Genomic DNA, 14,515 nt, shown 5'->3' on the forward strand with positions numbered 1-14,515 from the left:
TATTATTTATATGTAATTCTTTCACTCTGTCAAAAGTAAGATAGCTCCCAAATCTTCCGTTTTTGTTTTGAAGGTTTCCTAAAGACACGATGTGAGGAAGAAGAGGGAGATATTTTTTAAAGAGAGAGTGATTCACTGCAGCACGGATGAATCTCACATCGGATTTTGGACTCAATCTCAGCTGCTGAATCTCTCTGAAGATGGAACTCGTCGACTGAAAAACATATACATATATCTATATATATATGTATGTATATACAACATGTATCCAATATATATTATTCAGTATTAATAATTATTTGTGTCATTATTAATCATTTGTTTGTGTTTGTATAGTTATATAAATATGTATTGATATTGCTAAATAATTTATTAAATAAATTATGAACGGCTGTGTGCTTTGTAATATGCTCATCATTCATCAATATCAGAATATTCCATTCCTATTCTATTGTTATAGCCACTAAGCATATTTAAATATGCTGAACTATGTATTAAAAACATACTTAAAAAATACAATTGTTTATAAATGTAGCATTGACAGATGTTTGAATATGGTTTCCAGTAACCAAAAAGCTTGTTATGATCGATTAAATGCGCTGATACGTCATAAACGCATAACGGTGAGTGAAGTGGTGGACCGCTCCAAGATGGCCACCCTAAATCTCGTCAGCAACAATAGGCGAGAGCGGTCCATGAGGCGTCTATTCTTCTATTATGTCTATGTATCTACGGACCTGATAATCAGGTCATCTGCAGGTCATTTAGCACCACGTTCTCCACGAACATGCTGTGCGCAAACGGAGAAGGGTGACCATTGTCCGGTCACGCCCTGGTCCAGTCGCAGAAGGCTCTCCTCACCGACCGAGGAGGGGGCGGGGGGAAGAGAGACAGAGACTGCGGCGGCAGCGTGCCGGTTGGTCTGTGTTACCCAGAAAGCAGTTGGGCACAATATCGCAACACCAACACCGTGAGTGAAACGATGACTGGGGCAGCCTACTATATAAAGTACTCGGGGATTGCTTCATTATTATTACACATCCACATTTGACCAGATTCCAGCAGCACCACTGACAAATCTCTCTTAATTTAGGGTTTGTTTAAAGTTAGAAACTTGCCACACACAAATGGTAAATTGTGCTACATCTATCAAGATTAAGATTTGGATCATTTCACGTAGGAAAGTTCCAAGTCATACCCCCTAAACTGTACCATCTCTCCTTCAGTGAATTGAGACAGATTTATTGAAGTTGAATTTTGTTCCGAGAGCCAAAAGTGACAAAAGTACTACGATCCTCCTGACTACTTCTCCAGCTGTTCATACACACCTTATTTTTCCATTCCTTAATGTCCAACAGTTTAAATTAACATTGGAGTGTTATTCAACATGCATGGCCTTTGCCCATCATCCCTCTTTCTATACTTACATAAAACGCCCAGAGAAACACACATCCTGTGGTTTTTATTCCATTCCGTGTTCAGCCAAAGTCACAGTCAAACTAGAATTAACTGTCCGCACAGACGAGGAATATCTCCAGTTTTATGGAGTCGTAATGCGGTAGGGTACTGTATAAATAATCTGCCAGCACAGAAATACTTCCAGCTGTTAAACAATATGCCTGAGCAGTTTTTCTTTTCTTCTCGTTCTTTTGAGTGAAAAGAATCCCTTTTATTTATTGAGGAATGATTGCTTGAATGTTTGCCTTTAGTAACACCTCCAGATTGTTGTTCCTTTTGCTGATTATTGTTTCAGAGAGCAGTTTGAACTTTGGCAGGACCACATGTTGCGATTGAACATTGGCTCAAAATGTGAAATTCAAACCTTTGCCCTTTTTTTTAACAATTAGGCCCTTTGAAGTTTACCTCTGTAATCTTCTCCTCCTTTTGATATGACGACGCTGTGTTGATACAATCGTCGGGAATTTCTCTCTTGTTTTTATAGTCATACCTGTGGCTTTTGATTGATGGATGGAAACTCTACGGTCAATTGAGATAATAAAGACTTGTGTAAAACCTCACTTTGAGGTTACAGTTTCCCTGCGGAGTTCAGCCGTATTCTGTGTCACCGCTGTCAGAATGGCAGAACAGTGTGGAACAGCCTCACCTCCACTGCAAAAGCATGAAATGTTATTGGTGAACAAGGTAGGATAAAGTAAATTCTAGAGATTGTGTGAAACATCCTCGTTGCCTTCGCCCAGGTTGTAGAACTGGTCAGCGGAGGGGGCGACGAAGAGGGAAACCCCTCTTCATCTCCTAAAGATTCTGCCGCTTGGCAGCTTTCACGCACTGGCTGATTGTTCCAGGAAGTGGGGGGGACAAGAAGCCCCCTGCAGATTCTCAGCATGTACCGTGGCAGCATGCTGAGTACGTATCAAAGGGTGCAGTCTGTCCTTAGCCTGGGGCAGAGAGGCTGTGCTGTGTGGGACCAGAGAGCCATGGATAATAGGACAGCTTGTCACACTTGTAAAAATCCCTGGATTTTTTTTTTTTTTTTTTTGATGATGTAGTTTGTTGCTTTGTCTTGCTTGGCTTGCAGAGTAATCAGACCACATATTAATGGAAAAGTCACATATATATTAAATACATTGTGTTATGACCACAACGTTCTGCATCAATGTCTGTTATTTCTGATCTTTATCTTTGAGCGAAGAGATTTTAGTTTGAATGATGCACCATTGTTGGATAAAGATGCACTAATCCGAGTGGCTAGTTTCAATCTCCCCATACCAGTATTTACCTAATTCTGATTTCGCTTTTAAAAACTTTGATATAAAAAGGTACAGTTAGGCCCAAAATTATTCATAGTCCTTCCAGATATAGATTTAAACAGATCTTTTGGGCATTCTGGGTGTTTCTTCTGACCAAAGGTCATATTAGAGTGGCCATTCAGGGTAACTAGCATGAGTTGAGTCTGACAGAGAATCTGTGAAGGATTCTATGTCCTGGAGAGTGAGCAACGTTGCTGTAATATGTTCAACTTTTCGGAAAGTCTGAATGAACCCCAGGCATGGCTCAATATGTCATAGGATCTAGCTTCTTCTATTGCTTAAACATCCCACTAACGTTAGTCTGTTCCTTCAGTAACAGCTTCCACTCTGAAGAGTGTGGTCATTTCTACTGCTTTTAGCACGTGGGTATTCACAAACTGGAAAATCATGGAATTTTTGAGTTTCCCACGCTAACTGACCAAAAACATTGGCTGAAAACCTGTTGTCTTGCTAACTGCTATTTTGATGCTTTTCTAATATTTATGTTAATGTTCATGTGAAAAGATGGTGTTGATTCTTTCAAGTGCGAGTCCAGAATTTGGCAGTATAGCTAATGTAAACAATGTTCCTTTTTTCTATGTGTTTCAGTTGGTTGCAAGTGATCCATCCCATCAGATGAAGAGCCTTCAGTTCCGGAGCATTGCTCCCAAGGCCCCAGCTGTGGTGCCGTCACCCTCCCCTTTTACCCCATCTTGCCAACCTCTACCAGCTCTACCTGAGGCGACTACTGCCTCTAGCCCCAAGTCCATCCTCGTACCCACACAAAACTATGCACTGATGCAAATAGCAGGCCAAGATGGAACCTTCTCCCTGGTTGCACTCCCACCTTCTGTTTCCTCTCAGACACCACAGCAACAAACCCAATCAATCCAGAAAAACCTCAAGTTACCCATACCCAGATACCCATCAGCGAGAAGCAAGAGGAGCTCAGAAAAGGTCAAATCACCGATTGCTGTAAGTACAAAAGCAGCTTTCAACGTTCCTGTACTGCCTCAGACCAAGTCAGTGGGGAGTGGAACATCTGCAGTGTCAAAGCTAAAGCTAGAAGAGACTAAGCACACAAGGGAAACCACAAAAGAATCTTTAGAAAAGGTATTTCTGATTGACCCAGCCTCTTCTGACATCTCTGTCACTGCCGTATTACCAGAGAAGGCTCTCCTCTGTCCTGGTTCTAAGTTGGAGCAAACGTCAGATGGTAATGAGCGACCTGCTTCAGCAAGCCTTGTTCAGAACCTCCACTACCCTTCTGCAGCGTCCTCAAACTCTACAAGCAACCCCCCTGAAGAAACTAAGACCACAGTGGGGCTATGCCAAACTAAATCGACTGCTGCTCAGCCTCAGGGCAGTATCACTGTCCTGTCACCAGCCATCTTCAGTAAAGCAGTTCAAATTATTCCTTCACCACCCAAGGGTAAGCTACCCATTCTGCCTTATGCTAAGATGAAGAGCTCTCTGATGCCAGCTACAAAGGTCAGCAGTTTGTCCCCAGAGAGAAAAGGATTTTGTGGACAGGCAGGAGTCTTCACTTCTGGAGATACTACGTCCAAGAACATGGAGAATGCCGAAGTCTTGAGGCAAAACCCGGTGCTGAACTCCAAACCCTCACTGGTTCCTGTTACTCTTCAGAAGCCACCTGGAAAGAAGAGAGGAAGGAAGAGAAAGACAATGGAAGACATCTTGGCTTTTGAAGCCAGAAAAAAGAGGTCTTTGTCTTTCTTTCGTAGAAGGGTCCCTGAAAAACCTCCAGCAGTAATTCCAGGCTTCAAACAAAAAGAAGTTGATATTTCCAAGAAGTACCGAACTATCCGACCCAAGCCCATGTTGGTTATGGAGACGGTTCCACAACTGGTGAGTTTGCCTACGGTAACACCAGATGGCCAAGAACAGGAGCTCTTGCTTGGTCATCAATTATCCACGTCTGCCACAACCAAGGCTCTGGACTGTTCCCCCCAAACGGCTCCGGTGACCCTTCACCTGAGAGCTGGTTCCAACCCAAAAGTGTTCATTGGCAGCCGCCCGCTCCACCGCTGCTCAATCTGCAACCGCTGTTTCCAGTTCAAGCACCACCTCCAGAACCACATGAACACTCACACAAATAGTCGGCCCTACATCTGCCCCTTGTGCCGCAAAGCATACGCTCACAGAGGCAGCCTGAGCACTCACATGAAGCTTCATCACTCTGAAGTACGGCCGCGCCGATCTCTGTGTTGCGAGTTCTGCGACAAGGTCTTTGGATATGTGGGAGTTTACTTCCGTCACCTGAGGGAGGTCCACAGGGTTGTGCTCACCGTGGAGCCCTCAATCAGTCGTCATGAGGATGACGTGTCTTTGGAGGGGTAAGGTCACTCTTGGATAGCCATTGAACATGTGCAAAGCCTCTTGACTTTTTAGCTTGAAGCAGATTGATTACCTGACTAAGCATTTTCCCGTTTTCTTCCCAGAACTGTCTCTCCGGAGCCATCGGACGAACAAGATCGGGAAGACCCTGTAGAGCTGCAGATCAAATGCGGTCGGTGTCAAGCTACCACTCCCACCTTTGCTGACATGAAGATGCATTTGCTGTACGTACATGAGGAGGAAGTCCACATCCGTGCCCATGACGGTGTGGCCCAATGTGTCGGCCGCGAGGTCGAGAATGAGCTGGTAAAGCACGCCGCTCACTACTGGCGCCAGCTGAACGAGAAGCGCAACCTGGTGAAGTGCGGCAGCTGCGACGAGGAATTCTTTTCCTTCTCCAAACTTAAGAAGCACATCATGTCCCACCACCGTGTCAGGGACATGGAGGGCGACGAAACGAGATCAACCTCTCCTGAGAACGGCAGTGACTTGGGGGTTCTGGCAGCAGGGGCGGCCTTTAACTGTGTGCTTTGCAGTAAAGTGCTGGACACTAAGGAGTTGATTATGGAGCACTGGAGAAGTCACCATCACTGTGAGCAGCCGGTCCTGCTGTGGGACGCCCTGAGCTCCTACTCTGGACAAGAAGAGGGGGAGGTGGATGGAGACATAGACACTCCTTCTCCTAGCCCTCATTAAGCGGCTGAGGCCCATACCGTAGCTCCTCCTCATACTCACTCAGTCCTAACAATTGGCAGCACAGGGATGGAGAGTTTCTCTTAGGTCTTTTGAACTCTAGTTTGGTATTTCACAAGGTTAGACAAGGCATAAGAAATGAAAGGGTCTGATGTTGCAAGTCGTAAGAGATTCTCTCACCAATTCACTTATAGAAACACAATAATTTTTATTTTTCTGATTGCACTGTTCTGTTCTATGAGTTTGGAGGTATTTAAGATCCTGTTTAAAATATTTTTTCTACGTTTTATTTAAATGTTATTGTGGCTAATATTTAATCCAACTGACACAACTGTTAACTAAGGGTCTCTTAAACCTTTAACTAATCTAACCATGCAGATCATTGGTTTATGTTGTGCTGGAGTTCTCCTCATTTTGTTTTGTCACCCTACATCTGCTGAGTGGTGATTAGAGGAAAACTGGCTGCATCTTTTGTTGGCTTTGTTAGCATCCTGACCCATCGTCAAGTCACATCATTTTCTCATAAATGATGTCTCTTGAAAAGCTTTGAGCACAACCAACACAGTGTGTTTAAAAAGTCTGCATGGTTAGATAAAACTTGGAGCAAGTGACGAGGTAAAGATCACATGACTGTAAGACATCGTCTACTTATTGTGCTGGCTGACAGTTTTCTCCATTAACTTTTGGTCATCAAAGATGCAAAGAAATGAGTGTTTGTACAATCCTCTGATGTAACATTTTTCACGGAGTCGAAAAACAACATCTGTCATCGAGCTCTGGGTTTTGAATGGTCCCGTTTCTATTAAGATCCATGAAGGAAAGATTTTTGCAACCAGCTCCAAGTGACATCCTCGTGGAATTTAGAGAAACATCGAAAAGAAAAGCAGAAAGTGTTCATGAGGCTAATAGTTACTATGACTCCCTTTAGGCCTGTTTCAGTCGATTAATGCCTGTGTGTGTGTGTGTGTGTGTGTATTCTGTGATATGCCAGGGTCTATTCAAAATAGTAATTATAGAAGTGAGTACTGTTCGCTGATTTTAGTAAATACGCAATGGATTGCCTAGCTGTTGTTGCCAGCTCTTGTATGCACCTGTGGAGTTTCGTGCACCCAGACTGAGTAGAGTTAATAGAAACTGTCGTTAAATCCAGAAGAATATGCTATTTTGTACTTTAGATTACTACAGAGAATATTTATGCTTGTGGTTGGTGATTACAGAACCAGCACTGAAACATTTTTGGTTTGTTTGCCGCATTATATTTTTGGGAAGAGGTGTTTTTTTTTTGTTTGTTTGTTTTTTTCTTCCCCAAGGGTTAGCTTGGATTTAATGAAGTGAGTCTTCGGAAGTTGCTTCCCCCGCCTGCAGCAGGAAGATGTGGAATGGAAATGGAAAAGTGAAGGGGTTGTAGCGTCACCGTAGGAAAATATTGAGTAAAAACACCACAGATTCATGGTGTCAAAATGTGAAACAAAAATATTTAACATGATCCAATTGCTTTTTTGTAAAACAAAGAAGCACTATTTATTCCTTCTGCTGGTGGAGACTTAAAAAAATATTAGTAGGGCTAGAAAAATAGTTTTAGGAGTACTCCAATTGCAGTTTCCTGGCTATTGACCAATCTTGTTTATGTGAAAAGTTGCTAAATCCAGCCACAAAGTGGTTCATTGGCAATAGTGGGCTGAGTATTGTTAGCAACACACATGCAGGCGTAACCTGGCAGAGCAAAAAAGGGTCAGCGGCTGATTGTCAGACATTTCCGGAGGTAATTAAGATCAGTGAGTAAGATTGGTTTGTCAATCTCCCAAAATTAAGAAAAATCTGGGACTAATTATCGGTGTGTCTCTAGTTTATTTGTGACCTTGAATCTATGAATCAAGCCCCAATGTGGAATAAACGCTCATAATTTATTTTTGGTTTTCAAATTCTTGTTGAGCAGAAGGTTTTTGTTGTTGTTCTCTCCAAGTGAAGTTAAGAGTTGATATTAACTGATTAAATCTGTTGCGGCAGGCTGTTTTAAAGACACGCTGCTCGGAGGTGGCGAACTGCACTTTTGCACCTGGACCTTCGGTTTCATGAGCAGAAGTATTGCCAAATGACTATATTTATCTTTTTTTATAAGCAAGGGATGAGTAATCCACAACAACAGGTGAGAGAGGGAGTTCTGAAACTTTGTAGAAGCATCTGTAAACCTTAATCCCAACAACCAATTCATAGCTAAGTATTTGAAGGTTATCAGCTAATTTATGTCTGTGTCCCACAGACATAAATATTTTTGCTAGTGCATCTGACTATCTGTTATAGATAGGGTATCTATTACTCCAAACTTCCTAAAATCTCACTTCAAAAAACCAAAACTATCCCTTTCATGGTTGGGTTGGCATTATTACATAATATGTAGCTCTGTTACCATATGTCTGTGTTTATGTTTCATATAAAAAATAGTTAACAGGGTCAAGTGAATGTACCTGAATGTTTTAAAAAAAATTACCAAAAGTAAATATATATAAAAATATATGCTATATAGACATTATTCTATGGATAGAATACCTTGATATATATATATATTGAGAAGAAAATATCTATATTTACAGAGTCACTAGTGAATCAGCTGCTTTGTTCTGTCCACATGGAAGAGTGCAGGTGCAGATATCATTACGACAAAAGCCATGCAGAGCGGTCTTTGTGTCTGGGCCGAGGCCAAAGCATCGATGGGGGTCGGCTACAGTAAACTCCACCGTGGGGGTCATCGGTGAGTTGTCCTTTATTTTTTATTTTTCTCAAGCCCTTAAATATCAGGCAGGAAGTGACAGAGTTCAGGGTCAGTCTCTTCGTTCCTCAGCAGCAGGAGGAACGCGCTACTGTCGGCACGTGCTTGGAAATGGCAAAACTCACGTTTTATTCACTTTAACACGCTGATGGTCACCCGGGTAATAAAAAACAAACTTAACAAAGGAAGGAAAAAAGACTGAAAATGTTTTGTGCTTGTGACTGTTTGTGTACCTGAAGAACCTGATGTGAGAATAAAGTTGTTCGTTGATGATGTCGTGTTGTTCTTTAAGATGTCAGGAGCAGACTTTCGCAGGTTGAAATGTTTTTCTGTCAAATGTTTTGGCAACCTATAGCTGAGCACTGCTAAGTTATCAAAGGCCCTTCCTGAACTTCATAATTCTGTTTGGTGAAAACAGAAGCAGTTATCTCTGGTGCTTGGTTCAGATGAGGTAAGTGACAAGGTACAGTAGCCCAAAATAAAGAGCCTTTAAAACGCTGTGGAGAACAGGCTAGCAGTGATTCCCAGGGTTTACTCAACATTCACCCCAAACCGAGTCTGACTCTGCTGATTGTTGAGTCGCTTCAGCGCTTCTCTCAGAGGTGTCAATGGAAACGTAAAACCCCTAAGATCCTTCAAAAACGTAAGGTTAGTGTACAGAATGCTGCATTTAGAGCATTTACAGGCAGATTTTTATTAGTAGTACTGGAGTGTTGTCCACATTTTCAATAACTTGATATGTTCTATAGCAGTAATGTCCAAACTTTTCAAAATTGGCAAATTCTAACTTCTAGCAGGCTACAAAATTCATTAAATCAAACATGCATAAATGGGTTTTATTTTTGATTATTTTTAAGTTATACCTGCAACATTTTTAATTAAATCTACAAACCATTAAAGATCCAGACACTAGCCTTGTTAAAAGAAATACAATTTCCAAAATGTTGTCTTTAGTAGTCCCATTTTTTTTAACCTTTTTTGACTTGTATTCACTCATTGGATTCCCCTTTTCTACAGTTGAAAATCAGTTGTTTTTTTTGCAAATGTTACATCCATGACCTGTAGGGGGCGGTAGACCTTTGCTTCTTTTTGTTTGCATTCTTGCTGTCACACCTGGAACCACTTCTTATCAAGGCAGTGTAAAAATGCCATATTGCGCAATTTGTGATTTCGAAAATTTGTTTAATGGAAACTTCAATTTCAAAAAAACTTGTTTTTGATAAAACATTTGGCACTAAGAGGAGATGGGTTTTTTTCTTCTTTCTTTTGGTTGTGTCCAAAATGGATTTATTTCTCAAAACTGGGATGGAAATGTTTTTTGCGCATCAAAACTATGATCAACACCTGGATGCTGCCACTGGTGCTAACCACAAAGACAATAAAACAATAGGAGGTGTTTGGAGGAGGGTGGTGCAACATGTTTCTTTATAACTTATCACATAATTGTATTTCTTATTTAATGAAAACACCTCAATTGCATATATTGTGTTCTTCTACATTGGCGGAATATTGACAAAGATTTGCACATTTGTAATTGAGACGCGGCTCCTGGTCCGGCGCCGGGCATTTCTGTGTTTAACTCTGAACAGAGTACTCAGTGTTGTAGCAAATTCTGTTTAGGTCATGTTGACGTTTGAACTCTTGCATGTTAGAAAGTGTTTAGATGGGCGGCTTGGTAGGGTTTCTGAGCCATTTTCTTCCCTGTCTTTGTGGCCAGCCAGAGTTTAGAAATTGTAGTTTTTGTTTATTTGTTCAGACTTCAGATTTTGTTTTTGACCTAGAAGGGGTTTATTTTTGTTTGTTGATTTGGCCTTGGAAACCCTGAAGTCTTTTTACTTCCCTTGTGTTACGACCCTGAGCCAGTGGACTAATGGAAAGTAAATGACTGGCTTTACTTTTAATCTACAATTTGTGTTGCACTCCGTGCCACCCTAGGCTCACTCAAAGGGTTGAGACAGCAAAAACAGAGAAAGTAACCAAAGCTAATCATCTAATTTAGTAGCTTGTTTAGATTTTTATTTAGTGAAAACCCAATAAAAAGTAGTTTCGAGAAGCTTTCTTCCACTTTGTTCCACTAGGAAGGAGTGAGTGGAGCTTTGCGGAATTAGACATTTTTTATTACCGTTCAGGTCCAGGTTGTCTTCGGTTGACTGCTATGAGCACACAGAGTCCCAGGCAGCATGATGAGCGTGACAAGTCTCAGTGGATCGTCCTTTGTACACTTTTAACTGGGAATCCTAAATGAGCTTCCATCTCTTGGGCGACAGAGCCCGATTCTTCTGTCACCCTTTTTGACACGTTTCATAGTCAATATTCTCTTTCCTTTGCCCCGTTTAGGTTTACTGACAAGAGGCTGATGAGACGCATCTGAAATCTGACAGGAGAGTTGATGTGACAGATTTTAGTTAGGTTCTCGTGTAGTATTGGCTGAGACGAATTGTTAAACTGGTGTGTTGTAACAGAAGCAAAAGGCAACAACAAACTGAAAGTGCTCAGAAAAAGTGTTTTAGAGCCTGGTATTAACTGGAGAAGTGTGTGTGGAGTGAAGGAGGATCAAGCAAAGTGGGGGAAGCCAAGGGGCTGTTGGTAACCTACATCTGCCTCACCTCTGTGCTCCTCCCCCACTTAGTGGGCCTTCCATCTGCCTGATTTAGTGTCACTGTGCATTTAGATTCCATATACAGTGTTGGTCAGAACTTTAAATCTTCTCACACTCTCAGTATTTTTAAAATAATGTTTGTTTTTAAGGAGTATTTGGTTATTTTTTTCAATGTACAGCTATCATATAACTAACAGCTTGAAGTATTATTGAAAATAATTTATTTTTTTAAGAGTGTCCAAGTTTCAACACTCCAGCTGTCGATTTGGTACAGAAGATTAATAACTTTAGTTTGTTCTTCCTTCATTTGTCTTGCGAAAGTTGAAGTTTTGATCCTACGGCAAGAACTCTCAAAAATATAAGCTGTGTGGTACGATGGCTTCATATTCAATGATCTGAACTCCACCTACATTTGGACTCCACTCACAACAGAGACAAATACAGTTGCCAGGAAATGGGGTGTTTGTCCCCTGCCGTGGTGTTCCACAGGCCCATCCCTGGCAGCCATTGCCATGCCAGTGTGGAATGCACATCTTCAGCTCTAATTGACTAGAAAGAGCACAACCTTGTATCATGAGGTCAAAGTGCAAAGCCTGCATAGTTCCTGCTGTCGCCCAAACAAACAACTCTCAACTTTCCGAGCATCCAGAGGGTTTGAAATGAGGGCAGGTCACCCCAGGGTGGCTTCCAGCTCTGGAAGAACGCAGATAATGCTGCCACGCGAGCACAGACCGAGTCTCAATCTAGTGTCGCCATCGCACCTCATCGCAGGCGCAGATAAAAAGGAGCTCGCTGTACAGTGATGCATATTTCCTTTTAATCAGAGCTAACGTGTAGCACAGCCTTCACAGTGCACTCCCACCTCGCTGTGGTTCTCAGGGGGGGACAGGGGAGATCAAAGCAACACCCCCAAACACACACACACACACACACACACACCTCACTTGTACATGATCAGGAGAGCTGGGGGCTGCTCTCCATCTTTATCTCCGTCTTTGAGCAACACCCCCCTTCAAGACAGCTTTGGAAGTGTCGGGACCGAGCGAGAAAGCACGAGGGATTAATAGTGGAGCGCTCTAATTTGTACCTGTTCGGGTTTTGTTGTCTCTTGCACGGTTGACCCTGATTTCGCGGAGCTGGCAGGAATGAAACAAGAGCGTCAAACAACACGCAGGGACACTTGGAATAACAGAACTGGAGTCACATGGAGGGACACCAGGGGAGAGATTTATGGGACAGTAAAAATGTGACCCACACTGACCACAGATGTTTTTGTGAACCACTTAGGTGGGGTGAAACCTGAGTCCTGCTCTCACTCTGGGGCTAATTGAAGGCCCACTCATTCACCTTCTGATGCCATTTTTTCTTAATGCACTAACAGCCGTGACGCTTTGGACCTCATGCAGACTTTGACACCGATACATGCGCACCTTCATCAAAAGTAATTCAACTCTATCCAGTGACAGAACCTGGGCATACAAATTTGTTGCCCCACATCTACGGGTGCCTCCCTACAGATGTCTTTCGATGAATCTGGAGACCTGGATCCGCCCTTCTCTTCTTCTGCTGCCTCTCGGTTTCAGGTTTCAACGCAGCGTCCCGGCTCTCCTCACCCTCCCAGATTAGTCATCTAATGAGCAGCAGTGCTGATCAGGTAAATAATTGATGGCGGGGCGGCTTGGAGAAAGCCATCGATCCGAGCGGGGCTGCAGCTCTAAAAGGAGCAGAGAAAGAGGCAGCTGGGGAGGACAAGAAGCCGTAGATTCTTCACTGTAATGCAGTTTGCTCTTTTGGCCAGATGGGATTCAGATTCCAGGATCCAAGAAGCCATCCCTGACTAAAGAGCTTTACTAATCAAAAACAAAACTGTCACATAGAATAGGCGCAACTGTAAAGGCAAGACATTCAGAAATTTGGATCTAAGACGTTGACAATGAGGTTTCATTTTTCCTTCCACTTCACAATTATGTAAAATTTTTGGTCTGTGTCCACTTGTATGTACTCAGTGCTGCTCGACTCGACACTATGTGGTTCAAAAGGTTTTCCACTAGTAATGGTTACTTGGTACCAGTCCCTCTTTCAGAACCTACTTTGCTGGAATTCTGAGTGTGTGGAGTTAGGTTGAAAATCTGATGTTAAAAGACTATTGGTTACTAATTGGCTAGAGGGTGAAGTCATTGGTTGCGTCACAACAGCAACTTCCCTTACAACGGTGGTCTCAATCTTCAAGGGCTACAGTCCTGCAAGTTTTAGATTTCTCTTGTCCTACACATTTGAATTCAACAGCTAAATTGCCTCACTAGCATGCAGTCAAGTTCTACAAAGCTCTGCTAACGAGCTAATTTTGGAGGCAAGTGAGCTGAAGCAGAGAGACGTCTAAAAGTTGCAGGACACCGGCCCTCAAGGCATGTGGTTTGAGATCTCTGCTTGCAATAACCTAATTTGCAGAATTTTTTATTTTTCTTCCATGTAATTTTTAATACAGCTTAATATTCTCAATTGTTGCACAGTGTTTGTGTAACGTACCGATTACGTTGTACATCTATCTGGCCACCTGACTGTTTGATGACCGCACCCATTAGAGCTGTTGTTCAGTGGCAATGAAGAACCGCCCAAACTGTAGAGTTGAGCTGAGTTGGGCTGCGCTGATGAGTGCCAGTGGAAAAAACCTTTGTATTTATGTGCTTGTGGTTCTAAAAGGTGAAGTCTTTGTAGGTCATCCTTTAAAGTTAACCATGATTCATAAAGATGTGCACTTTCATAGTTAACTTTCCACTTCACACCTACATGCTTCATCCCTGGACAACCTGACAGCCTGGTTTTAATGTGTCCAGTCACATGGGATTTTGAAAACTATACCTCACTGTAGCACCTAAACATTCCTCGTAAATGCTTGAACGCTTTGACAGATGCAAACATTTGACATTGCTTTGATTTTTACACAAGTGGAACATCAGATCCGCTTTGTTTGCAGGTCACTCAACTCAATAAATGGGACAGTTTATTCTCACACGGATCTGATGGAATGTCTGTCGGTGACATTGCTCGAAGTGAGACCTCCTTTTTCCATGATGCTTCACTGGGAAATCCGCTACAGGGTTGCTGCTCGTTGCCTTTTGGTCCAGATGGTCAAGAGCTCCCAGCGTTCCGCGGGCTGGGCGCCGACCGCCCCAGGGGGAGGCCTGCCATCTGCTCCTGTCCTCTCCTCTCTACTCGTATAACTCACCGTCTCAAGTCCCGGAAGTGCTGTGCATAAAGCCTTGTGTCTGTCGGATTACCTTCCATGCTCCTCTATGGCTGATTAATACCTACAGTGGGTTGTCTCTCCTGTCTCAAGCTTTTTCCTGCTAA

At 42.6% G+C, this 14,515-nt stretch overlaps 1 protein-coding gene across 2 annotated transcripts in view; it reads left to right on the forward strand.

Moving 5' to 3' along the window:
• znf438 (zinc finger protein 438) overlaps positions 1 to 8,838 on the forward strand; it is a 47,729-nt gene extending 38,891 nt beyond the window's left edge. For both annotated transcript variants that reach the window (XM_008438427.2, XM_008438428.2), the window contains 2 exons: positions 3,357 to 5,104; positions 5,210 to 8,838. In XM_008438427.2, coding sequence (XP_008436649.1) covers positions 3,357 to 5,104; positions 5,210 to 5,801 — 2,340 coding nt within the window. In that variant the 3' untranslated portion in view covers positions 5,802 to 8,838. The remainder of the gene's footprint in view (positions 1 to 3,356; positions 5,105 to 5,209) is intronic.
• Positions 8,839 to 14,515: the final 5,677 nt, after the last annotated feature.

This window comes from Poecilia reticulata, linkage group LG20, assembly GCF_000633615.1.
Source record: "Poecilia reticulata strain Guanapo linkage group LG20, Guppy_female_1.0+MT, whole genome shotgun sequence".
NCBI classification, from domain to species: Eukaryota; Metazoa; Chordata; class Actinopteri; order Cyprinodontiformes; family Poeciliidae; genus Poecilia; species Poecilia reticulata.